Below are 26781 nucleotides of genomic sequence, written 5' to 3' on the forward strand. Positions count from 1 at the left end.
TTAGCCGAGTAGCTAACTTGTTAAATAACTCAAAGTGAATGACTTCATGTGCAGCACCATGATGGACAGCCACTGTTGAGTGGTGGCGTGACTACATAGGTCACATAGCTGTTCGTCAGATGATGTCTAAGGATAAAAAGCATTGAAATACAAGTGTAATACAATTCTCTAGATCCCTGCATCATGCTTTAGTGGATTCAGTTGTCTGTCTGGTTTGTTAACATTATTGAAGAATCATTGTGTTGAGTAAACATTTTGTTGTATCGACAATATAACAAACCCAGCTATCCACACACATTAATGATCGAATGAGAGTCGATGTTCGTAACGTTGTAATCTCTTTGCAGTGGATATTTAGGGAAATTATTTCTTTGCTTTTATCAAATGCACCTCAGAAAAAAAAAAGTTTCAGGGTTACCTGAGTGGAAAGTACTTTTCTCTTCCACTTGCCCTATTACAGAATCCACTTGTCTTGGACATGTGGACAAGTTTTAAAGTTTAAGTCTGGTATGTAGTGACTTAACTCAAAACGTCTCATACTGGAGGACATCAGTGTTTGAGCATAACAGCGACAGTGAGTCTAAATTCACTTCAAAGACATGCAGTGTACTTCACCCCTTAATTTGCATATATTTGGTTTCCGAACAATTCAGCGTAAATACGTTTTGCATTTCTTTTTTGCCCCAACAACTCTCGCCTGGCCACCAGACAATAACAAACTGATGTGAAGTGGTCTGGGAAGATGTTTCAATGAGCTTTGTGATGCCTCTGCTTAAATGGCACATATGCTCACTCACACTCACACACACACATAAAAACCACTCTAAATGATTCCCTTCCTCACTTCAGAGAAATTCTGATCCCCTCACTTCTTACCAATACATTAACCACCCCCTCACCTCTTTTCCACTTTTTCTCTCATTCATCCCTCCTAACTTCAACAATTTACATCCAGAGTTTGGGAAGCAGCTGGACAATAAAAGCAGCTTAAAAGGACACACTCCCACCATGTTTATGTTAGCCAGCCCTAAGCAGCAATGAAATGGTAAAGAGGCCAGTTGTGTTGCTCGCTGGTCAGGTTCGTGGGTCTACACTTATCTCTGGCTGTCACAGTCAAAACAACTTCAGGACAGTCAGGGCCAGACAGTGTACGTTTGTGTCCTCAGGACGATGTATCCAAGACGCCTGGATCTGGGGGTTTTAAGGCTTCTCCAAACAAGCTGTTAAGACGATCAGATTAGACATTAAGGAAGGGAACTTACCCGAGATCAAGGATGAAAGATTCCTCTTGTTTAGAGGTCCACAATTTTTAACCACAGACCAATGGCACACCATCTCTCCACCTGTAGAACAAGAATAGTAGTGCTGTAGTGATTGATTAAAATGTGGGTATAGCCTACTATTTCATCCTTAGAACCTTTATTGCGATAATGGTGGATTACAGAAAGAGACATGTTTTTACTTATAATCTGTCATAAATACACAGTATAATATCTCAATGTTGGATTTTCATATTAAACATGGCTTAGTGGCAGGGATACATTTTAATTAACAAGGTGTAAAAATTAATCCCTGCGAGACTGACGAGCTGAGTCAGTTTGGTTTGCAGCCAGAGAATCTTACATAGTCAGATGTTATGGGAGGATCATAAAACCGCAGTAAAAATCCAATCACTAAATCTTTATTTGCCAATGTTCTTCTTAAATGGCACACAGAGTGAATATTCAAGAATACAGACTCCCAGACTGGAATTATTGGTACTGAAAAACAACCTGTGTTGTGTCAAGAAATATTCTAATGACAATGGTGTAAAATGATGCGACAATGTACCCAGTCCCAAGAAAACCCCTGAAATACTGCTTGCTTCAACCATAGGCTAAACCGAGGGGCTGCATAGCAGACACGACATAAAAAAGGACTTTATGTGACCTGTAAATCATGGAAAGCTTCTCTGGTGGAAACAGAGCTGGAATGAGCACAATAGGTCAACCTTCATAACAGTAAAGCATACAAGAGGGCTTTAGTTTTTGGCAAATGCAATACGGTACATCCAAATTAGGCAGGAGAAGTCTACTGTAAGACAGCATCATGATGACACTAAAACATATAGACAAAGCAAAGATGAAGAGTTACAGTGTACATGCATTTTTAGACTTCTTGTGCAAGACGAGTCTGAAAAAGAAATGGAGTAGAACAAACAAGTTTTACAGTGCTAATCCCAAGGCCTCACATTTAGCCTAAATAAACTGCCAACAGGGGACACACTGTACTAAACTTAAATTATAGTGGGTTATTAATCCTGTTTAATATTTATTATAGTGACATCAATATGGCATCTTTAAGTTCATGATATAATGCGCTTGGGGTTGTAACATTACAGATGTTAATTCCTTTAAATCTAGCAACTTTAGCCTGATGCCTTTCAAACTATAATGTGGGCATATTTTTCAGTTGAGCATAAATAAAAAGAGCAACGGGCTCTAATGAGCCACTGCTGTGAGGGTACGAGAACAGATTTGTCTGATTTGGGACCACGGTTTAAAATGTCTAATAAGACCTCCTGTGGTGAGGTCAGGCTGTACATCTCCATATCGCATGTGAGCAGAGCAGCAGAGATACAGCACGTAGTTCATGTTTACCCTGACAACTGGTTGGAAGGCATGTTAAACACATGTTGTTCCTGGTATAAAGATTTGTTGGGGAAGTTTCATCTCGTACTAAAGCCACATTTTCTGGTTTGATTTTGACACACACACACGCACACACACCCACACCAAATCTACATCATCTGTGATGGGGGAGCATCTACAAATCTCTCCAATCACACATGGTTTCATCTGTACGGCTTTCAGCGAGGATTACTTCATGTACACAGGGACATGTGCGCTCCCTTTCAACTGTGGGTTTGTCGCAGTGATGGTTTTAAGTGCTGCTGGGAAGCTCCCTGCATAATACTCCAGACCAAGCGTTGACTTAAATAGTCCTGGTTGAACCAACAGTGCTGGGAAAACCACTTGGTTCTTACTGTGGCGAGTGAGGGAAGTTGTTGCTGTAGCAAGCCGCGTGTGGTTCCAGGGGATTTAGCAGCAGGGTTTGTTAAGACAACTCACGAGGAAACATTTGTACGTGAATTCAGAAAGTGTATACGTTCATATTTGGTGTGTAGACTAGCATACAACAACATAAGCATGGCACAGATTAGACAGTAGAACATCTTTCCAAAATCCACTTGTTATGCAGCATCAGATCACAAAGCTACACAGACTTGAATTAAAAATTATATACAATTAATTCTCCAAAATCCTAGGTTAGTCGACTGGAACACTTAACGATGGGAATTGGTGTAATTTGGTGGAAACAGTAGTAAACAGCAGAAGGAGCATAATGAGATGTAGTGAAGTAACAGTTTCACATATTTCTTCAGTGTTCAGCTGAATGTAAGGTGCTCAGCATCATAACACAATAGTGTTTAAAGACTAAAACACAATGTTAACACAACTCACCAGCAGCAGTACTGACAGTGAGCAGACTTTAAAGACTAAACACAATGTTAACACAACTCACCAGCAACAGCACTGACAGTGAGCAGAGTTTAAAGACTAAACACAATGTTAACACAACTCACCAGCAGCAGCACTGACAGTGAGCAGAGTTTAAAGACTAAACACAATGTTAACACAACTCACCAGCAACAGCACTGACTAAACAATGTTAACACAACTCACCAGCAGCAGCACTGACAGTGAGCAGAGTTTAAAGACTAAACAATATTAAACACACCTCACCAGCAGCAGTACTGACAGTGAGCAGAGTTTAAAAACTAAACACAATGTTAACAAAACTCACCAGCAACAGTACTGACAGTGAGCAGAGTTTGAAGACTAAACACAATATTAACACAACTCACCAGCAGTACTGACAGTGAGCAGTTTAAAGACTAAACACAATATTAACACAACTCACCAGCAGCAGTATGAGCTCAGTGGAGAAAGTCCTTTAGTCCATTGTTAGCTAAAACATGGCAGTGAACACAAGTGATGTTTGAGGCCCACACCTGATACCATGACTCCTCACTTTAACACTTTAACACACAAAAACTCCTTTTCTCACTTAAAGACGTAATTTAGTGATAAAACCCTTCCTGGTGGACGCTGGACTTCCGGATTAGCTTCTTCCCTCGATGCTACACAACAACAGCTGTGTTAGCATTTTGCTAATTGGCTAATTTATCACGCAAATCAGCATCACCTGCGCAAAATGCAGGTTGACATATGTACAAACTCTGTATTTACAATATACAATGTATACAAATCAATATTTCCATTTGTGTTATTTTACATATTATTACCTATTTTGTGGGTTTATTTGAATAAATTTAAGTTTATAGAATATGGTGCATTATGGAGAAGAAAAAATGTTTCTCGACTAACTACATTAAATGGTGATAATGCATTTTTATTATTCAGTCATATAATATAATATAATATAATGTAATGTAATGTAATGTAATATAATATAATATAATATAATTACCAACTGGGGAAAGTGAGCAATTCAAGTTAAATTCTCCGTTCATTGTTGTGTTCCTTCTTGATGTTAAAAGCCGATACCACTTGTGTACTTGCACTGAATTAAAGTTTTAAAAGCAGGATTAGCTTTTATGTTGCGATAATTCTACTTTTACATGAAGGAACCTGAATACCAGAACACCAAAACACATTCTTGGTATAAATAATTCAATCACATCAAATTGCATGCAAGGCCGGGCAAAACAAAGTGTGTTTTTCCAGGAATGACTGACTTTGCTTGTATGGAGGAGGGATGGAGGCGTATTGTGTCTGCAGCCTGCTGGTTATCTGGATAAATACTGGCTGTGTGACAATAGAGCAGCTTGAGCTGAGGAGGCTGTCACCTCAGCCCTTATCAGATCATGGATCTTCATGCTCTCACACACCACAGACACACACATGACCTTTGACAGCACTTCAGACCCTCTTCGTGTTTATTTATCAGAAATAAAAGGAAAATTAGATTAGAAATTACTCATTTTCAAGAAAACAACAATTTCAGATGGACGATGCACATAAAATAAGTCGTCATACACACAACAGACACAAAATCCTTGGTGGTAATTCCTCCAGCTGATCTTTTTGTATCACTATCGCTGCATCTCATCTCTGCTGCGGGAGTGACAGCTCTCTGATCTGCTCCCGGCCTGAGAGCAGATAACAGCCCGTCTGAGTGCTACTTGTTACAGGATGAAGCCACCCTCATCGCACACACATGCAATCCTCATCCCCATAAATCTATCTACGGTCTAATCTGCTCCATCTCAGTGGGCACCACTCCCCTCCTAAGTGCCTCCAGTTCACTCTCCCCTGCTGATGAATAGCAATCAAGTGCCACTTGTGGGTGAAAATGTCACACAAACTCATATTTACATTTCGGTCATTATCCCAACCCTCATGGCGGACTCATGCGATCTTATTCCGTCGCACGGGGACACTTCAGGGTTATGGAGGTGTCTTCTTCTCACCATCCCTCATCGAGGCGGAGCTATTGTATTGATACCTTCATGTTTTGAGAGAGGCTGGGTTCAGGAGGGCAAAGAGTAATACAGTATATTTTTACGAGATCATCTTTGAGCAAAAGTGTGAGTATCTTCTTAAAAACCATGTTATACTTATAGTTATCTTGAATTGTTCTGGATTTGTTAGTTAGCAGCATTACACTAAAACTACTGGAGGGATTACTAAGAGATTTTGTGAAAATATGTAGAATGGGTCAGGGATGAACCTACACTGGGTATCCTATGGTGATCAAGGTGTAGATCCAAATGTTTTTCCACTTTCTTTCACATCGTGAGATAAGGTGTTTTTGACATTCTCAGGGAATAATTCGTGGAGGACTGTTTGGCCTTGGCAGAGGTATACGCTCTACTGAGTGCCATTTTAGTTAGGATTTAAAATAATTTTCCTTATTTTTTCTGGCCAATGAACCTGCAGTTTTGGCACCAGTTCACCCCTGTCAGTAGAAAACTCACCTATCAAAGTACAGACTTTGTTGAGGCTAAAATTCCCCTTGCACAATATGTGTACGTTACTTGGTCTACCCTCTTTTTTCGAGCAGCTCTGCGCAGATGAACTGTGTGAGCCAGTGTGGGTACAACTCCTTCCCCTCACGATCCATCATCCAGGTAATTGCAGCAAATATTTGAGTTTTCAGACCCTGCCGTACAAAATTGGGCAGGTAGCATTACCATCAAAGCTGTGGTAGACCTCAGGGGAAAGTCTGCAGATCAACTTGTTTACCATAAGGAATTTCATTTGCATCTTTAAGAGATTTGTCAGTAAAAAAAATAAATTAAAAAAATAGACTCCTTCAGGCAACATTTAGTGTAAATACAGTTTTATTAGGAATGAAAATGTTCCATGAAAAAGAAAGGAGGGGTGAAAACACATTTACAGTACATTTCATCTTTTTATCTCCTTAACATGGTGCACGGAAACATCGCACAACTTCAAAAACCCTTTGTTGCTCTGCACAAATACGAGGCCTCTTTACAAAAATACTCTCCTTCAGAAGAAACACGATAAGGGCACATGGGGCGTTTAGGGCAAAAGTATCAAGATTTTCTATCCGTCTCAATTTGATCAATCACTCAAAAATGGCGACAAGCTACAAATATTAAGCCAACTCCTCAGTCGAATAGTTCCTAATGACTGCGGTTGTTTGTGTTACTCGACATGTTAAAGTAATAAACCTACATGAGCACTAATGACATCTGCAGCTCTACACTAGCACAACAAACAGCAAACTGAGGTCTGGTAGTTAAAAATGTGAGCACAAAACAGAAGGCAGTTGGTCAGGTTCAGGACACAAGGTGAGTGGATGGAAGGCGACTGGTCCGTTACACATCCTGTTGCAGATTTAGGAAAAGCTGATTGGTCTGATCGGAAGGTCCTGTGTAATGCTATTGGTCGTTTTACGGAGAGGTAGGATAGTTGTCATGGTCAACGTATCAGGTCCCAAGATAACTAACTTCTTACAGTACAGTACTTCTTACATGGGCTCTTCTTCCTCAAATCGTGAACCAGGATAAATTCTCACCAATTCATTTAATGCATCGTGACCATTTAAACTCAGAAAAGGCAAAGACAACAAAAAGGATGGCAGCAGTTCAACCTGAGCCAGAAATTAAACTCCATGGGTTTTTAGTTCTAGTTGAGCTGTGTCAGGACAGGTGTAGAGTGAGGAGTCTTTCTACTCAAGTGGTTATTTAGCAGCCAAGCCTTTTACAATTGTGCCGTAGAATCTCTTCAGATTGAGAGTAAAAGGGGGGAGGATTGGCACAAGTTTATGTTTATGGCAAATGTGGGAAAGAGAATGATGAAATGACAACCTAAGTGTAGACATACTCGCATAATTCATGTTTCGCTTTTAAAAATGTGCATGGTTGTTGTTTTAGACTCGTTCTAGACTTCACGCGACAGTCATTTTTAACATCTGGCCCTACTTTACAAACCCTTCATTTCCATCGAGAGCAAAAATATCGGAGTGGATTAGCCTCATTCACCTTAAAAAGAAAAAAAACCTTCTTTACCGCAAAGGCCGACAGAGCATCACGTGTACTGTACCATCTGAAATCACACGGGATGAAGGGGACACACGATTCCAAAACATACAATCCATTCAGCTATCAGAGCTACGTCAGCGTGTGTGTGTAGGAATACGTATTACAGGACAGCTACCGTCTCAAACGTAGATCTGTTTTGGTTTATTGCGTTTAAAAGCTGGATAGACGAAGTTTGAATGGATTTTGGAAGTTTTGGATCCATGTGACTGTTTAGAGGCAAGGGCCACAAGACACACTCAAGTGAAAAGGAAAAAAAGCAAATAGCACGACTGTATTTCTACAACTGGCTATGGCTCCTAAAACTTGATCGCATAGACATTTTTCTAGGTTTACAATGACTTTAAGTTCCAATACAAAAATCTCCCAATACAGTATAAAACTGGAACCGAAAGAACTTTACAAAAATGTTGCACTATTCTGCTTTTTTTCTTCCACTTGTCGAGAGAAAGAAGGTGCTGAGAGGAGAACACACCGTGTCTGACATACGCATGTGAGCAAAACGATCTATTGGAGAAATAATGAACTACTTTACTTCAACAAAAACAAACTCAGGGGGAAAAAGGCAAAGACGTTTTACAGTGTGGGGACATGTTAAACGTTAAGTTCTCTCATTCCTCTGTCTGGGGTGGTTCACCTTCACGTCTTTCAATTCATCTCAAATTTCCTTTTAACGATTTCCTACAAAATATCTTAACAGTGAACTGTAACATATCTAACATCTTAATGCATCTACATTTCTGATTGTTGTTTTAGATCTATGTAAGACGACACTCCACGGAGGTGTTTGTGAGATCACACATGGACGTTGTTGACCAACCCTTCCTTTGATATCTGGAAATAAAAGAAGCGATAAAGAGAAAGATCTGGATTCAAGTACATTACCACAAGGGGAGCACTAATCAGAAATCTACAGTATCTGCATTGCCTGGCTCCTTCTGCACATGCATTTTCTTTTACAATAAACTGTTGCTTCTTATATTTACAGATCATAGGAAGGGTCGACCAATCTTATATTTAACTTAATGATCATCTTTGCTGACCTGATGGAGTCACAGTCAGACAGAGATGATCTTAATGCTGAATAACTTTGCCTCGTTGTTGTATTCCTTCCTCGTTCCATGTGTGCTCTTTGTGGAGGTCTCAGTGGGGGGGCGGAGCCGCCTCACTGGTCCTGGGTCTCGCGGACCTTGGCTTGCAGGGCGTCGCAAGTCTTCTTGGCGTCGCCTAGCAACATCGCAGTGTTGGGCTTGTAGAAGATGGGGTTGTCGACAGCTGCATATCCCACACCCAGGGAGCGTTTCATCACGACCACCTACAGGAGCAACACAACCACATACATCACATGCTATCAGCAACCAGATGAAAACACACCAGGTTCACCAACTGTCTCTGCCTCCTCCCTCCAGACTCGCTCTCATGTTATATGTCTTGTATTAGCATTAACGTGATTTGATTGGCTAGCGTCTGTCCTATTTCTTTAAATGTGATTTAATATGCTGCTTTGAAAAGCAAATCAAAGGAACCCCGATGCAGTTCGGCGACGCGTGACGTCATCCCATTCAAAGTGAATGAGCAGCGTTTCCATTAAAGCCTCCAACACGTAGGCGTGAGTGCTCTGTAACAGCTGCTTTATTACATATTCAAAGTTATTTTCAAGCAGTTTGACTTTAAAAGTTTAACTGTTGTGTACGTACAAGTAGTTTACGTCAGTGAGTGTTCTCACGTGACTCATGCATGCATCACATGTGAGTGACTACTTTAATGCATTAGTGTGATTACTCATAAGCCCAAATTGAGTGTGTCTGTGTTTTTTGTATCTGTGCACCTGAGTGTGCATCTCTGTGGGCGTTTATACGAGTGTGTGGGGTGAGGCAGAATGTCCTCTTTGATTTCCCCAGAGCAGAGTGTGTGGAAACCAGTGGGAGCGCTCTCTATAAATCCCAGATCTCGGAGCGCTGCCAGTGCGATGCTCTGAATGTCGTCATTCCACAGCGACACAGGCCCCGCTAATGGGATCAGGATGGGACTGCACCTGGAACTGCAAGACTCTGTCTCTCTCTCTCTGTGTGTGTGTGTGTGTGTGTGTGTGTGTGTGTGTGTGTGTGTGTGTGTGTGTGTGTGTGTGTGTGTGTGTGTGTGTGTGTGTGTGTGTGTGTGTGTGTGTGTGTGTGTGTGTGTGTGTGAGTGAGCATGCATTTCTTTAAGTTTGAGTGCATCTTCAAATGGAGGCCCCCCTCCATGGGTGTGGACGGCAACATTCATTTAAAGCAATAAAACACAGTCCAGTTGTTGTAAAACCTTCAATCCCTCTTTATCTGTTTCGGGGCTTCAGGACAACCTCATTATCACACATGCCTGTCCCAGATGTCTCACCTGCTTAGACTTCCAGACCTCCAGCACAGGCATACCAGCGATGATTGAGTTGGGATCTTCCTGTGCAGCTGAGTTGACTGTATCGTTTGCACCAATCACCAGGACCAGGTCAGTGTCTGATTGGACAAACAACAAGTTCATTAAAAACAGACCTCATCTTTATCCGTTTACATTTTTTCACCATTTGACTCTTTCTTCTGAAATGGCAATTTCTTTTTAATTTGGTAATATATTTTCTTTCCATTCATTGTTTTAATCATGTTTGGGAGTCAACAACACTTAAATTCACTTGATCTTCAAATCAAATTACTTTGTCACGGTTTTGTAACCACCTAAAACAATGTTGCCAGAAAATTCCATGTGCTGGTAAAAGCCCAATCTGCTGCATATTGTCACATTAACTTCCAAGAATCATCTGGAAATATTAACTACTGCAACCACTGAAAAACAGGTGATGGTAATACTTTAGCCTCATTGCTATAATTTACATTATATAAACAGTGGGTGAGATTTTAAACTTATCTGAAGCTAGTTCCTCTTAACATACAGACTGAAAGCAGGGGAAACTCCACTGCAAACTCACAATTGTACACTGCATTCTCGAATAAAAGTTGCAGAAAAAGCCAACACATTGTGTCAGAGTAATTCTAAATGACAGATATTGACGGCAGGTACGTAAGCACATGAGAAGAGATCAATCTTACCGGCGAAGTCCTCGTTAATCTCCTCCATTTCCAGAACAATGTCATATGGGACACCAGCTTCAGCCAACAGCACGTTGAGCTGACCAGGCATACGTCCAGCCACCGGGTGAATTCCAAACCTGAGGAGACATCAGGCTCATTTTTAGTCCATGAGCACAGTCCTCCCTCTATTCAGACCTGTTTTTTTTTTTAAAACACTGTTAACGTTAACCTCTTAGATCAGATAGAAAGGTGTGAATAAGGGAGAAGAAAGATGTGAGGTGGTTAGAGATCAAAATAAAAAGGTGTCGGGCAGAAGAGGAGACGATAAGATGAAGATTTTTGACAAGTGCAGCTGACAAACACACACACAAACTCTTCTACCATCTATTATATGCCGAGTGTGTTTGCATGTGTGTGACTGGGTATACATAGCTCTCAAACTCAATTAGCCATGTCATGCAATCAGTGAAGGAAATAAACACCAGCCACTGAATTCTAGTAGCTTGCTCGTTCTTTATCCTTCGAGCCACATGCCATGTGACAGAACTTTATTTGGAAATTTACTCTCTATGAGTCTGGTGAGTTTAGGCGGACACAGATCGCAGATGGCCTGCTGCTTCTGGGATGTATTAGCTGCTGTGGCTGATTGAAAAAGTCAATTTCTGCACTCTGTGTTTTTCTGTACAGTCGAGCGTATGACGGCAGTGGGAGGAGGCAGGAAGTGTGTTGTGGGTCTTTATTCCATACAGTTGATATACTGCAGTGTCCAAGGAGGAGGAATCAAATGGCAGGAAGCAGATCAAGATGGAGGAGAAGAGGTGTAGAAGCAGTTCAGAGGCAGGTATGAAGAGAAAACAAAATTGAGATAAATCGTGGAAATGCTTGAGAGTTAGAATCCAGAAGAGAGAAAGAGCAAGAAAAAGATCTGGGTGAAGGAGGTTTTTTCTCTTTTTCACTGACCACCCACTTTCCTCTAATCAAGTACAAATGCTCTAAGTAGCAGCAGCTGCTCAGTCAGGATCAAACGACTGAAGACAATTACACGAGCTTCCGCTGTACCTTTCCTCTCCTCTGTTGCATTTCCCTTTTTGCTCATGCTTTATTTGCACACAGGTCTCAATCTGTCCTTCCTGTCCCATCTTCTTGTCAACCAGGCCAAAGCTTCAACTCTTCTTTTCTGTCCTTCATGTGACAGTTAACATCTTCAGTAGAGTACATGCTTCCATGTACATTTATCTATACTGCCCATATATATATATATATATATATATATATATATATATATATATATATATATATATATATATATATATATATATATATATATATATATATATATATATATATATATATATATATATATTTGTCAATCCACCCATCTCTGTGTGGAGCTTTTACTAAGAATATAATATCAACTACGCTGATTGACCAGGGTCACCCATGTCATTCCAGTTTCTTTTGCCTGATTAAATGAATTTAAACCTACCTGACTTTCTTGCCAGCCTCTTGGAGCATCTTCACCAACTCAGCGATGGGATACTGGGCCTTTGCAGCACAGAGTCCATAACCTGAAAGAGATTTAAAAAAAAAAAAACAACGGTTAAGAATGACCTGACGTCACAACCTAGTGCTGACTACAAAAGTTGTGTCATGATTTGTTTGTACAAGACAAGACGGCATGTTTCGACACCGATGTCACAACGGCTTCTCCAGGTCGAGTGGATCTGTGTAACTTCCTGACCTCACTGTGAACTGTCCAGGAAGCTTTTGACAGTTTTCTAACATGTTTGATTTTGCTGTAACCAAAAACACAAAATATTTGGAGCGCCACAGGGAAAAGTCTGAGGCAGGAGATGATAATCCAAGGGAAGAAGGAAGCAATGGATGCCCCCAGTAGCTTCCCATTCATTGAAGCTTAATACTGCTTTCATCATTTGCCCAAGCTGCAGGTTAATGTGATTGACAGATGATGTGGTGGTGCAGGTAGAAATCGACCTTTTCAACCGGACAATAAAAGTTTAAAGGTGGATTCACATCCTTTTTCCTCCTAACGGCAAATGGTTCAAGCAGGTAGAATGTGGTTGTTGTGTCATTAATGCTGTGTGTTTGGAGCAAGATGATAATGCGTGTGTCTGAACAGGACTGACATTTAAATATTAAACACATGACCAAGCTTTAAAATAATTCTGTTAAATCTTAGAAATAACCGATGAAAGATAAATGTCAGAGGATTTCACTGATCAGGACCCAGCGCTCGGAGATTTTCCAGACTTGGATTTCTTTCACATTCAATAAAACTGGAGTGTGTAGTTGATTTTTATCACCGTCTCTCACACAAACACTGTCACACGGTCCAGTGGTGTTTACAAGCCTTGTCACAACAACCAGTCAGAAATCATGTTGTTACAACCACCACCAATCAAAATGACAGTTTCAAACAGGAAAAAAAAAAAAAAAAACTCTACTAGAAACATGGTTGGCCTGTCTGCAGTACAACAAGTTAATGGTTTTTGTGTTTTTCCCCCATACATCACAATTCTTTCATTCCTTGTGCTTCCAATATTCTCTCTGGAGTTTCTCCTATAAGAACAACAAGTGGACCCAGACCATGGAGAGATGGGCCAGACGAAGCCAGGAAAACACTTATGTTTATCAGGCAGCGTCTTAACCGTTTCCACAGATGTCAATCAGGCAAAGTGACTGTGACGGCTCCAATTAGGGAGACTGGTCAACATGGAAACAAGGGGACTGAATGAGAGCCTGTGCTGAGGAACAGTACTAGTCTGACTACTGACTACAACAGCAGAGAAAAGAATTAAGTATTCAGATGGCACAGATTTAGAGAATAATCTTCGTTACACACGCTGGCTTGTGTGATAAATTGACTTTTGCATAATTTTTTATTCGCAGAGAAACTCTTCTTCAAGTTTAGAGGCTTTGTGACACCTTGAATTGAAGGAGAATAGAAATAGTAGTGAACGCATCTGACACACAATCTCCCGCTGCAGTATTCTTCACCTGTGAAAAGCGAACTCCGAAAAATGTCCAGATTCAATACACAGGACATATCCCGAGTTCATGTCAGAAAAAGTCTTGACTGATCTTATTAAAAGTGCTCAAATTTGAAAATTACCTCTTATGATTTGTTTTTAATTATTCTAATCATCACCTTTGCATTGACATGTCCAGCATTTTGTTATGTCTCATCTCGGTGTGGTATTGTTTGTAGTCCATTTTAAATAAAAAGGCACCAAAGAGGGAAAAAAAGCACCATAATTTTTAATTTCCGCTCCTTCATGTTTCCCCACACTTTCCAACTCCACAATTCTTTGGCCTGTTTTTGGTTTCAGCTGTCAGATGTGTTCCTCTTTTACTTAAAGCAGCTAAAAAACAAAAGATGGTTTAATCTACATTGGATGTTGTTCTGTGAAGCACTTCTGTTCCCGGCTCTCAACCATGTGACCACTTAAATTTAGCAATTTTTATAAATTGCAGCACAATCCTCTCAAGAGTTGTTTTTTTGTATACAGGCACTCAGCGCTGTGACTGGAATCACCAATTAGCAGGCTGGATGCCTTTAGTCTGTGTTTACATGTACCCACATGAGTAAAATAACTGTGTGGAACCATGACTGGTTAACAACAGTCTGGTGAGAGGAAAGAACTGTCACTGGGCCACACAGTGATGGTTTTGGGACAGCAGCTCCGAGGACTGCTGTTGTTGTCCAAGTGGGAGGTTCACACGTATTTAGAGTCAGATATTGGAAACATGTGAAATGAAGAAACCCCATGTAGCTGGAACAAAGGTTGGACCCCACACTCCAGCCCCCAAAAAGGAAATAGGAGCCAGTTTTGAAAGTAGAACTTGAATTGTCAACAAAAATTAAACATACCCTCATCCCATAGAATTTTCCCTTGACCTTGGACATATACGCAGCACTGTAGAATGTCTATTTACCATGGACAGACGACCACACAGAAACCTGTGTGGGTGTGTGTGTAACCATTCTACCATGACTTGTCAATTAACCTAGCAAAATGGTGATGCAACATGGGTCAAGAAAAGGTTAAATAAACAGAACACACACTTCGCTAATGCTGGAGAAAAAAAAGTGACTGGCAAAGACAGAGTACCATGTTTTTCCACTCACGTACAAGACCTCTGAAGTGGGGCAGGGGTGTGTGTCTGTGTGTGTTCTTGTATTTGTGTGCGTATTACCTGGAGTGATGATTATGTTGTGGGCGTCTTTAATCATCTCGACTGTCTGATCCACGTTAACCTCGGTGTGTGTGCCTGTGATCTCCATGGGCTTTCCTGTGCCCGTGGAGGACGTGCCATAGCCCCCAAGGATAACATTAGCCAGGGAACGATTCATGGCCTGAGAGGCAAGAGAAGAGATTTTTGTTTATCATAATCCTTGATCACACTTTGCTTTGTGTTTACAGCGAGTTGTGGCGAGCGGAGAACATTTCAAGGGTTAATTTCCTCGTGAAAACACACACTTGAGACCTGGGATTTTCCTCAAATCCGGAGATTACACCATCTTGCTATAACATTAAACTTAGAGTCCCTCCTGGTGGACAGGAGAGGAACCACATGAAACAGACGTCCCATCTACAGTGACTTATCAAATGCAGTGCTTTTAAATGTTCAGTGGTGCTGAAACTCAAAACGGCTACATTTTAGTGCATGATCTTCTTTAATCTGAGACTGTGCTTCACTCACCACACACATGATGTACGACAGGATGGCTCCAGATGAACCGATGAGAGCTCCGACGATGGTCAGCAGGTTGTTATTGAGCAGGAAGCCCTCAGCACACAGGGCCCAGCCTGAGTAACTGTTCAGCACCGTGATCACCACGGGCATGTCAGCACCTCCAATAGCTGATGTCAAGGTTACACCCTAAAAGGGGAGAAGGAGAAACGGCAGGAGAGAGGAGTTTCATCTATTACTGTTGTAATTACATTAGTTTAATATAGTGATTGAAACAGGTTTTAGTAAAGGGCAGTTAAGAGATGAAGTGATGGTTTAAGGACAGAAGAAAAAATATAATTAGGTATGAACACATTTTCTCCACAATGATGCACATAGCTTAATAGGATGGTGTTTTTTTTTTTTATAAAAAAGGCACCAGTTTCTCTTTCACAAGAGACAAAATAGCTTCAAGCTTGAGATATATATATATTTAAATAAATTTGTGAGTCACGTATCATCTGACATTTGTTTTTAGGAACATGACGTAAATTACACATTATATTGTACATTGATGTATAACTGTAAAACGTTCTAACCCAGGGGTTAGTCAAGTAACTGATTTCCCCAGTCACACGTAAATACGCAATAAAGCAGAAATGTTCAAATTGCAACTGTAAATAAATAAATAAATAAATATATATACACACACACTTAGCTACTGTAGTAATAAAATATCATTCTTATTCTGCTAAGCATTTTTTCATAAACATTTTGCCACTCATGCAAGACATCTGTCTTCATTGTTGGCCGTGGACATCTTTGTCACTGAAAAAAATCGGTGGCACATTTTCAAGTTAAGCAAGACTCCACACTGGTGAAGCCCGATATAATGAGATGACAAGCAGGAACGTGGCAGATTTACAAAGTCAAGCCTGTTTGCCAGTCTGCCAGCCAGACTATTAACAGCTTTCAGCTCGACTCTGAATGAATTTCTGGGCAGCTACTGTTTCCTGTGCCTCCCTTCTGTTGTCTCTTTCTCTCACATATTACAGCCAAGTCTGTCTCCAGCATTACATTTTTCTGACCCTTTTATTCCTTTTCCCTTTCCTGATGTTTATGAAAGTCTTTTAACAACATTCTTACATGTTCAGTCTGTCAGCGTGTAAGAAAATTCCAATCCGATTTTCCTCCTCAACGGCCTCAACAAGAGCAAAAACAGACCTCAGAAATACGAAAACACATGGCGTACCATGACAGCTGAGAGAGCAGAGACAGATCCGAGACAGGTGAGGCCTGTGGTGTAGCTGGGATCCATCATGTAGGGAATCATCCCACCGACACAAGCTGCCATAAGACTGGCGTTCAGAGCATGGCGACCAGGGAGCATCAGGGGAGAACTGCTCAGCACGCCTGCATGGTGAGAAGAAGGATGACAAGGAAAAGAGAAAATGACCCACAGTGACTAACAGCAAATAATCGTGTATTTTTCTATTCAGCAGTGAGTTTTTCCTCAGCAGCCTCCACTGGGGGCTTGACATAAACTTAAAGTCATGCTCATGCATAATGTGTCGTTATGAAACCCTTGCAGCAAACATGGGAATTACAGTGTGGCTGCCAGGACTGGTGCCAGCACATGAACCTGATGAACCCATTTACGCTTTCATTCACAGGTATGAAGCATCAGGTCTTCCCTTGTTATATATGTATAAAATCAAGTTTAGAGTTTTTGATTTAATTCAATTAATAAAAAACTATTATCAAATCAATTCAGGAAACTTAAAAAGGAGTTTAGGCTTTTTCTTTGTCTACTTGTGCCGAATATACATTATAATACCATAACATCGATACAAGTACCGTCTGTAAAGTGTAAATGCTCATTTATGCTCCAAATTAGATATGTATATGGAAACAGTAGGAGCCTTTTGTATATATTCTGCTTTAATATACAATTAATATATAATAAACAGACAAAACGAAGCAATACCACCAGAAATCTAGGGGGGGCAGTGTAGCCAGTAGGTCCAGTGACATGGCCATAGGACACGAGGAAGAAATTTCAACAATGGCAGAAACTACCAGCATCTATACATCTTCAGCTGCTACTGTCGCCATGTTTGTTGTTAGGAGAATGCCTCGCCTCTGTGCTGCCCTCTAGTGGATGTATTGCTTGACAACCAAGCCTTTGAAAAGGACGCATGCAAAGTACATCTGCAGTGATGGTTACATTGTTTGAGGCGGATGCATCTCTTTTCCTACATAAAAAGGCCTTAAATGAGCCTGAATAATATATTAACCACACGAGTGCTTCTCTCACCTTGCAATTTCCCGTACGCCACCAAAGAGCCACTGAAAGTGATTCCACCGATGTAGGTGCCGAGGTATGCGACTATCTTGGTGAGGTTGGCTGCAGGATCAGTGGCGAAGTGAGGGTATTCGATCATGTACTCGGCCACACAGGTGAGCACAGCAGCCAGTCCCACCAAGCTGTGGAAGGCAGCCACCAGCTGGGGCAGGTCAGTGATCTGGATCCTCTTAGCGATGGCCAGGCCTACACAGAAAAAGAATAAATAAGGTTCATTGGCCCTGACAAATCCAAAGACAAATGGTATGCAAAACACAATCATATGCACGCACACACACTCAGAGGACTGCTGGGAAGTGGGTCCATCTGAAGGACCAGGTGTTGCTGCTGTTGTGGAAGCCTGTTCGGGGGAAATTCCTCATTTGTGAGTGGTTGAGTGGGTGTGTTTGTGCTTGTGTATAATGCAGGAAACCTTGCATCGTTTCTGCAATCGGAAAAAGGGCTTTATTGTCTGTGTGGACAGTTCAGTCTAGTGTTCATCTTTGTTACTGGAACAATTAGCATTGAAATGATTAAACTGTTGTGAGCGAGTGAAAGTGAGTAACACACGGGGATGACCACGTCGACAAACCTCCTGGGTCTGATGGGAAGTTAGTCACGTTGTGTTTGATGTAAACATCACAGAGAGTCTCTGCTCAACACACCTGCTGCTTCATCTGGCCACGCTTAGAATACATACTTGCATAAACATTCAAAAGGCAAAATCCATGTCCACTAATTTACAGACTCTCCATCGTGTGCGATACATTTATGTAAATTCTTTGCCTGCAAGTCTCCCTCTGCTACTTGATGTAAAAAGCACAAAAGACTCACCAGCAGTGCCACCTACAGCCATGGCTGCGCTCATTTGTGCCAGGAGTTCAGGACTCGGTTTGAGAGCACCCAGAGTGGCAATGACCCCCCCGGCAACTCCCATCATACCCAGGGTGTTACCGAGACGGGCTGTTTTCTGGTTGGAAAGGCCAGCCAAAGCACCGACGCAGCACAGACCCGAGCCCAAGTACATCATCTGGTGAGAGAGACAGAACGGAAATAAGGTTACAGACAAGAATGGCGGGACCACACTATTGAGAAATGATTCACTTGGAAGGTCCTGCACAACATCTGGGCAAACAGAGAATACATTTGGAGGATGAGCTTTTACATGGACATGGGTTGTTTTGCATCAATTCCTCTGACACTATACATGTGGACAAAGCATAAACATCCTCTCACACCTGTTCAATGTTATAACCAGCATTCAGTGCAGCAGCGTAGCCTCCGATGAAGACGCCACCAGGAAGCAGGTAGAGGTATCTGTGCTCGGGAGGATCGGTGGGACGCTTGAACATGTCCAACATCTTCTTAGTCACCAGGAAACCACCTGGGTGAGAGACAGAGAGAGTGAATCCACCTGGACAAAAGCTGGTCGTAACAGTTTTATTCAAACATATGCAGAAAACTGATTTAAAAAGACCAAGTGAGTGTAACTTTGTAATGGCTGAGAGTCAAAGCACCTGAAGTATATTAATATTTCTAATTTTAGAGAACAGGCCAATCGTTAGAAAATGATGCCAAGCACAATAACCAATGTCAGGAATTTAATGACTCTACATCAAAAGTGTCAGATCGGGACCAGACAGTGTCTCACCGCTTTACAGGAGGAGATCACTTTACCTTGTGCATGTCTCCCTTTTCCCCTCTGGCATGACTGCAGCCACGTGCGCACACACACACACACACACACACATGCACCCATACGTACGAGGGTGAATCAGAGGGTAGCACCTGTTTCTTTTCAATTTTAGTCTTAGTCTGCCCCAGTTAAAACATGTAATAACAATCTGACTATTATTATTGCAGACCAATCTGTGTCAATATATTAATATGGAGGAATGTTCACGTATTGAAAACATGGCAAAGCCAGTATCCACTCATTTCTTTTCATTAGTTTTCCCCCCAGAATGGTTCTGCCTGGCACTATATTAAGAACAGTCGCAAGAATAAAAGCAAATCAGTTAACACCATCATCAGGCCTAATAAAATACATCTGGAATCCCAACTAGTCAATTATTTTTGCAGTCAAAAATAATGTCAACATTATTTTTAAATTTCCAGTTAATATTATTTTACTATCGAAAGGAACCAAAAAGGTCCTATGGGATATTTTACAAAATGCTACTTTTCTGTAGAGATATCTCACCTGCTAAGTATCATTAGCAGCACACGTGGTGGAAGTTTGATTGGTCACAGATATAAATGTTTAAAATTAGAATAGCACTGAGTTGACGTGTACCTCTGCTTAGAGGTCGGATATTCTAAATGATTTATTTCTCATAAAAACTGGATGTGCCCCTTAATCCACATCTGCACCAAAATGTAATAGATTTTTTCAGGACCCACGACCCATCCCTCCACCAAATTTGATAGAGATCAGTTTAGTTTTTCATAAATCCTGCTAACTAATAAACCAACAAACACACACAGATGATAACATAACCTCCTTGGCACAGGTAATACAATGATTTCAGTTCACATAGACTACAATGCTCTCAATCTATGTGGACATAGAATAATGTCAAATTCCCTTCTGCAGAATAAACAAAGAGGAGGAGCAATCATGAAACTCAGAAATACCAAAATATAAATATCACCCTTAAGTGTTGGGGCTCATTTCCTCAAAAGAGAGCATAGGCCATGTGATTTACAGCAGATGTGCACTGTATGTTGCAGCTGAAATAACACGTAGAAATACATGTGCTTGAGACGGATGAAAGTCACTGTATTATTAATTTAAACAGAGTTACTGAGAAGATTTAGCTCCGTGACTGAAACGAGTGGCCTGGTGCAATAAAGAAAAACATGGAATCTGATAAAGTCTGGTAGCACAGATTGAGATTTGGATTGTGCAAAACTCAAGATGTTTAGCACAGCCAGGTGTTTTCCATGGATTTCCACATCTTACCACCAGCACAGAGACATGGAGGGAACAAGAACCTACAGCCAGGGACACAGACACACAAGCCGAAAAAATTCAGGGTCTGTTTTATTGAAGCCAAATTTCACTATTGTGTTTCGGGCCCTTTCCATGGAATTCTTGTTTTTTTCTTTTCCCAGGGGTTCATGGGTAATGTGGTGTACCACTCAGCAATGTGTGTGGAAACAACCCATGGAGGACATCAAAAATGAAATCAAACAATGGGTAAGCAACTAGGTATGTGTATGAAGGCTGTGGTGTTTTTCCTTTTGTTAAGGGATCTAAAACTTGGTGATGCCACAGAGCCTGGAGGGCTCGTGACTCGCGGCACGATTCACAGCCTCGTCTTGAACTTAAAACCTTGTGGTGTCCTGCATCTCTCACAATAAACTCAAACATGTTTTGGTGCAGCCTTTACAGACACACATACATACATGGGGAGAAACTGAGCCATTAGGCCAGTTAGTCTCTGCTTGTGTCCAACTGTGTGCCAATAGAAGACATTAAAACTTAATTCATGGCTGAGCACTGGTGGCACATTCTGTTTCCCAGGACCATTAGAGAGTGATGAGTACGATAATGACTCCAGGAACACTTGTCATTATGATGGGAATTATTAAGAGCAATAGCAGGGGTGAATGTGTGTGTGGTCCGAGCAGGTGGGTAGAAAGGGCAGCTGCAAATCTTGGTCGAAGTCATGTTATTGTATAATCAATATAAAACGCTTCAATCGTCAAACTAGGTTGATATTTTATTGGCTGAAAGTTGCTGTAACTGGCCGGGATCACTGCGAGGTGTCTACGTGCGGAAGAGACTCACCAGCAATGTTGACCGAGGAGATGAAGGCAGCGAGCACGGCCAGTGACTGAGCAGAAGTTGTTGGGGTGTAGCCACCTCCCATCAGGGACAGACCACCCACAGCCGTCAGACCTGCGGATATTTTAGTATTCATGAACCTCCATTTTCATATTACATTACACAGGACTGTAAAAACTTCAGTGAAGATGTTACAAAAACAATATTGATTCAGGCACTGCAGGATTGCATCTTATTGGGTGATAAGAATTGAATAACCAGCACATCTATAGAATTGTTTTATAGCTTCTTGGATTTAAAATGCTCTGTTTGCTTCTTAAATTGGAAAGATAAAGACATTTTTAGATGAAAAGAGGAACATAAAAGAAACAGAGGGTGTATGCGAGTGTGTTTTACCGAAAGAGGGTGAGGAAACCTTGATACCATCACTCTTGTAATTACTTACAGGCAGCGAGATGCAACAGACAGCAACGCCAGAGCCAGCATTCACACTGACTTGTTTGTGAACAATTTAAGTTGAATAACAGGTAGAGTGTGTGTGTGTGTGTGTGTGAGTTGGTTTGTGTTTGAAGTCAATCATGTTAGATTAGACATGAAAAAAAATGAAAAAAGGCAAGTTTGACCTTCCCTCACTTGTCTCCTTTTTTCCTCCGACAAAAATCAGCTTTATAATTATGTGTGTATATCGGCTTCTAAACAAAGCAAGTTTCAAACGCTGCCAAACATCATTTCACCACTGCTACGACATAAACAAACTAGTTTTAAATTTCCATTGATACGAAAGCGGCGACTACAACAGGAAACATGCTACGTTACTGTGATGAGCAAAGGACGGGACAGGAATTCACGGGAAAACCAGTTTGACAGGCATTTGTATGTTTGGTTTCTGGAACAAAAATATCAATAAGTGTGTCAGGCTGCGTCAGTTTTCTCGACATGCTAATGATTAGCATGTTTATACTGCTGACAGATGTAAGCCAATTGCCACAAGGTGAACTCATAAGTTCATATCTACTGGTAGACATCTAACACGTGACCTCTGTATGCCTTCAAATACATCATTGTCAAATGCAGATATACATGCACACAAACTCACTTCATTCGATGTGGACAGCCTACCCAAACCCTAATCCTTAGCGGAACCTCAACCTGGAGATACGAAACACGGTGGCGTGTTTTCTCTCTGACCTGGTGGTTTGTGTCCTTTGATGGAATTAAGAAATGTGCACTGTTTTTCAGAAGTACGATGTGCCGTTTTGTCTTGTTCAAAGATTTATAATTCTATTATATTCAAAAAGAACATTTTGCTTCATCAGAACCAGGCTTTGGTCATACTGGTCCTGACAAGGTTAGCGTGTTTACCAGAAGGGCCCCAGTAAGGGGGGGAGAGAGAGAGAGAGAGACACACACACACACACACACACACACACACACACACACACACACACACACACACACACACACACACACACACACACACACACACACACACACACACACACACACACACACACACACACACACACACACACACACACAATGACCTGTAGGTGTGTCACCAGACTACAGGCAGGGGTGAGTCAGAGCTCTCAAGTAGATTAAAGCTTTTCTACCAAACAACAGGTATTAAGATGTTCTTCAATGAGCCACTGGATATGAAACCAGCATCTGAAGAATTTAAGATGACCCACCAGTCAGAGTCACGACTGGTTGTAACACAATAATCTCCCCATGAAGAATGCAACTGTCCCTCACTCAAACCCTAAATTCCAACATGATTCCCTAATGTCTGAGTGATTGTTTGAGAGCGAGTGTGCCTTAACGATAGCTGGCACAACAACACAACTCTGCCGGTCTCACAGTTTCCATAGCCAGGGTCAGTCAGTGACAGAAATAAAAAAATAATACCATTAAAGACCTTGGGTAATATGAAAGGAAAAATACCTGGACACAGAGGAAAGGGGGAGAAAAAAAAAAGAGGGGAAGAAAGGAAGGCAGAGGAGAGAGAGAGAGGAAAACCTCCCAATTCTTTCATGTGTGGTCTCAGTTTCTACCGATATTCAATGTCTTCGTGGCTTTTTGAATGATCCTATTATAACGTGTCCAAAATGTGAAAAAAAATAACCCCAGAAAACATTGAATGATTGAAGCTACGCAATGTGAAATGGTGAAAAGACAGATATACTGACACAGGGAAACAAGTAGAACGATTCAAAGATGGGAATGTGTCACCAATAAAGTTTTAAAGACAGTGAAAACTGTCTCTTAGCTGCTGTGACACCACGACTCAGCTCTGGTGTCTGGCTGTGAGCACGAGTAAATGAGCGGAGGACTCCCCTGAGCCTCAAAGATCAACGCCAGTGTGTTACTTCCTACCCTCAGTGTGAGTCTTCGAGTGATCAAAGCTGTGAGAACACACACATGCAATCACCTCCCTAACCTCTTAACCCCTCTGTGTTAAGCGACAATAAGGACACAATCTTTAAAGTTTTTATTTGGACTAAATGGCAGTAGCACTGGAAGCAGAGACCTGCTGCACTGATACGTGACTCGTTTGATCTCTGAGGTGGGGTTTTATTCCACATTTTAATGTTTAATACTTTAAAGTAGTGTCTACTTTACTTTAATGATGTTTTGTACTATCTTTGATTCTGCTTTTCTGTGATGGTGAGTTTAAGACATTTTTCCTTATTGGGGCAAATAACATTTGGATTTTCTTCTGTCAAAATCTTATTTAATTCAATTTAGTGCATGTGTACTTGTTTTTCATCTATATTTTTAATAAATTGTATTGGTTTCATTGTTTTGGTGCGATCTCTTGGATTTGTACGTGTATAGAAATCATATCAGAGGATCAGTGCCTTTATCCAACTAACCTGAGATGGCGTTGGTGACCGACATGAGTGGAGAGTGCAGAGCGGGAGTCACCCCCCAAACCGTGTGGTATCCCACGAGGCCGGCTAGGCCAAAGGTAGTGACAATCTGCGTGAAGGCAGCGTTTGGAGCCGACAGACCCAGACCCAGCAGGGTGGCAAAACCTGGAACAGCAAGAGAGAGACAAAGTTAAAAGGAAGTAAAGGAGAAGTTCTGGTAAAGATCAGGAACAGATTTTAGTTTAAATCTGTATTCAACTGAGAAAACTAAAGAGATTTGTTAAGCGTGTTCATGTGATTAATTTCACCAATTTCATAGTTATACAACAGTAATGTCAAGAGTCTCCCCAAGGAAAGAGAAAACACTTCATTTAAAATACACCTTTATCTGAAGAAATTTGAAATACATATTTGCTAAATTTATATTCTGTTCACAGAGAGTTTTGTTTTTATTTCACATATTTTGACACAGAGATTGGTTTGGGGAATCCAACGTGGATCAAGTTTCCCTCCCAGCAAAGCCAAAGTAAGAGTAAATGGCCTGAAAACATGAAACTCGCCAATATTTCACAAATAAGGCAAAGAATCCAGGAATGTGGCATAAAAGAATTATTTTGGGAAAGAACATTTTGTTATTTTTCCCACCATGTTTCGACATATCTGTGCTAACAGCAGCACATTGGTTGTCTGTAGAATGTGGTAGACATTGTATCAACCATGTTTCCTTCATTTCCTACTAGTTTATCTGACGTGTTGATGTTTGGTCAAATATTTTTTTAATTTAGTCACTGGTATGAGGTAACAAACTTTCTTTACCAGACTGTCATAGTCAAATAGTTTGTCTATGTCCATGACAGTCGATATAAATATATTAAAATGTCTGCGTTACAGCCCAGGTTAATGAGCAGCAGGTAACCAGCACTAACCAAGTTCTCGCTCTTTAAAAAAGAGCGCTTAAAATCAGTAGCTGTGTGGTGGTGTTAAGTAGTAAACTACTCCAGCACCTAAACAATGTGTGAACCATATTAACTGCATGTGGTGCACTTACACACGGCACTGTGTGGCACCACTGGAGCCACCCACGACACCACGACTTCAAAACAGACACTCCGCACGACACCGTTTTACAATGCACACTTCCTGACACTAACAGGGTGTCTGTGTTTGCGCGCTTGTAATCTCCCTCTGTCACTTCTCGCCTCCCGTGCACATTCCTGCAGCTGATTATTAACGTATCCTTCACCTAATGGCAGACCTGAGCCTAATGAGCACTTCACTCAGATTTACCGTGATCCTGATTTTCTCTACTTAGCCAGAACATTTTATTTTAATGACACACTCAGTTTCAACGACAACCACTGACCTCCAGTGTACATGCCAGCCGTGGTGAGTGTAGCCCTGAAGGGGGTGATCAGTTTGGCCTTCTCTGCCGCCAGCTCCTTTTTAGACTTGGGTTTAGGAGGAGCTGCAACGGGCACGTTGTTGGGCTGGGGAGCGGGGAACAGGTTCTTTCCATTCTGGAAGTGATAATAAATAGAGAATGGTTACAGAAAGTCGTGGTAGTTGGGGCAACCATTCTTAAGTTCTATCAACAATATCAAGTGACATTTATTATGAGGTGATTGGTAGTCGGCTTTTATTTCCTGATCTCCTTACCTGATTGTCTGAAATGACCTCTGTGAAAGTCAGGCATGGTGAAACATTACACCATGCCTGTCCAGATCAAAGTAAGCTAACTAATGATGAGTGGCTACAGTAACTAATATCTGTATCATTTATAAAAGATGTGTGACCACTGCTTTGATCAGTTATGAGTCTATCAGATCACCTGAGACTGATTAGACTAAACCATTTCCAAAAAGCAGAATTACAAACCATGACTCAAGTCTGGCAAATCTTTGACTCAGATAGTCTGGGTTGAAAAACATGGATTCTGAAGAAATACAGTGATTACAGTAATTGTAGCAGAAGCATCTCACCTGATACACAATCAGCTGTGAGGCTTTTCCTCTGTAACTATATGACCAGACATATGCTGGACATTTACATCAATAATGACACTCTTATTAAAAATTAAGAAATCTGATAACATACATTACATAGGGATAATATTTTTTTCAGAACTGTGACCAAGAAATAAAACTTTGTAACACTGTTTCCTAATTTAAACAAAAAAAACAAACAAGTGAACTGGCAGTTACTACTGATTTCAACATGTTTTAACCTTTTCATTCATAACCATCTGTCTGTGAAAAGCTAATACACGTTTAACAGGATAATAAATTTTTTAAACAGTCCTTTATCATTTAAAATCAAAATCTTCAGCATTTAAATATCATATTAGGTGATCATGGAATTGTATTATTGAAATTAAGATTTCA

At 41.0% G+C, this 26781-nt stretch overlaps 1 protein-coding gene and 1 long non-coding RNA gene across 4 annotated transcripts in view; both read right to left on the reverse strand.

Annotated features, from left to right (window-relative positions):
* The window catches only part of LOC117772104, an 83050-nt gene extending 78809 nt beyond the window's left edge, over window positions 1-4241 (reverse strand). The window contains exons 1-2 of the long non-coding RNA XR_004615714.1: window positions 4111-4241; window positions 1263-1343 (exon numbers count right to left, since the gene is read on the reverse strand). This is a non-coding gene — a long non-coding RNA (uncharacterized LOC117772104). The remainder of the gene's footprint in view (window positions 1-1262; window positions 1344-4110) is intronic.
* A 2150-nt stretch (window positions 4242-6391) lies between these two features.
* LOC117771587 (NAD(P) transhydrogenase, mitochondrial-like) overlaps window positions 6392-26781 on the reverse strand; it is a 28948-nt gene continuing 8558 nt past the window's right edge. For 2 of the 3 annotated variants that reach the window (XM_034602132.1, XM_034602133.1), the window contains exons 10-22: window positions 25764-25917; window positions 24404-24565; window positions 21531-21641; window positions 18973-19118; window positions 18569-18764; window positions 17708-17941; window positions 16643-16803; window positions 15421-15600; window positions 14914-15073; window positions 12182-12263; window positions 10714-10832; window positions 10010-10125; window positions 7468-8948 (exon numbers count right to left, since the gene is read on the reverse strand). In XM_034602132.1, the coding sequence (XP_034458023.1) occupies window positions 8799-8948; window positions 10010-10125; window positions 10714-10832; window positions 12182-12263; window positions 14914-15073; window positions 15421-15600; window positions 16643-16803; window positions 17708-17941; window positions 18569-18764; window positions 18973-19118; window positions 21531-21641; window positions 24404-24565; window positions 25764-25917 (1971 nt within the window). In that variant the 3' untranslated portion in view covers window positions 7468-8798. Of the gene's footprint in view, window positions 7081-7110; window positions 8949-10009; window positions 10126-10713; window positions 10833-12181; window positions 12264-14913; window positions 15074-15420; window positions 15601-16642; window positions 16804-17707; window positions 17942-18568; window positions 18765-18972; window positions 19119-21530; window positions 21642-24403; window positions 24566-25763; window positions 25918-26781 lie in introns of those variants that run through there. The other variant, XR_004615617.1, reaches the window with a different exon arrangement.

The sequence above is a fragment of the Hippoglossus hippoglossus genome, chromosome 12 (assembly GCF_009819705.1).
Source record: "Hippoglossus hippoglossus isolate fHipHip1 chromosome 12, fHipHip1.pri, whole genome shotgun sequence".
Classification (NCBI taxonomy): domain Eukaryota; kingdom Metazoa; phylum Chordata; class Actinopteri; order Pleuronectiformes; family Pleuronectidae; genus Hippoglossus; species Hippoglossus hippoglossus.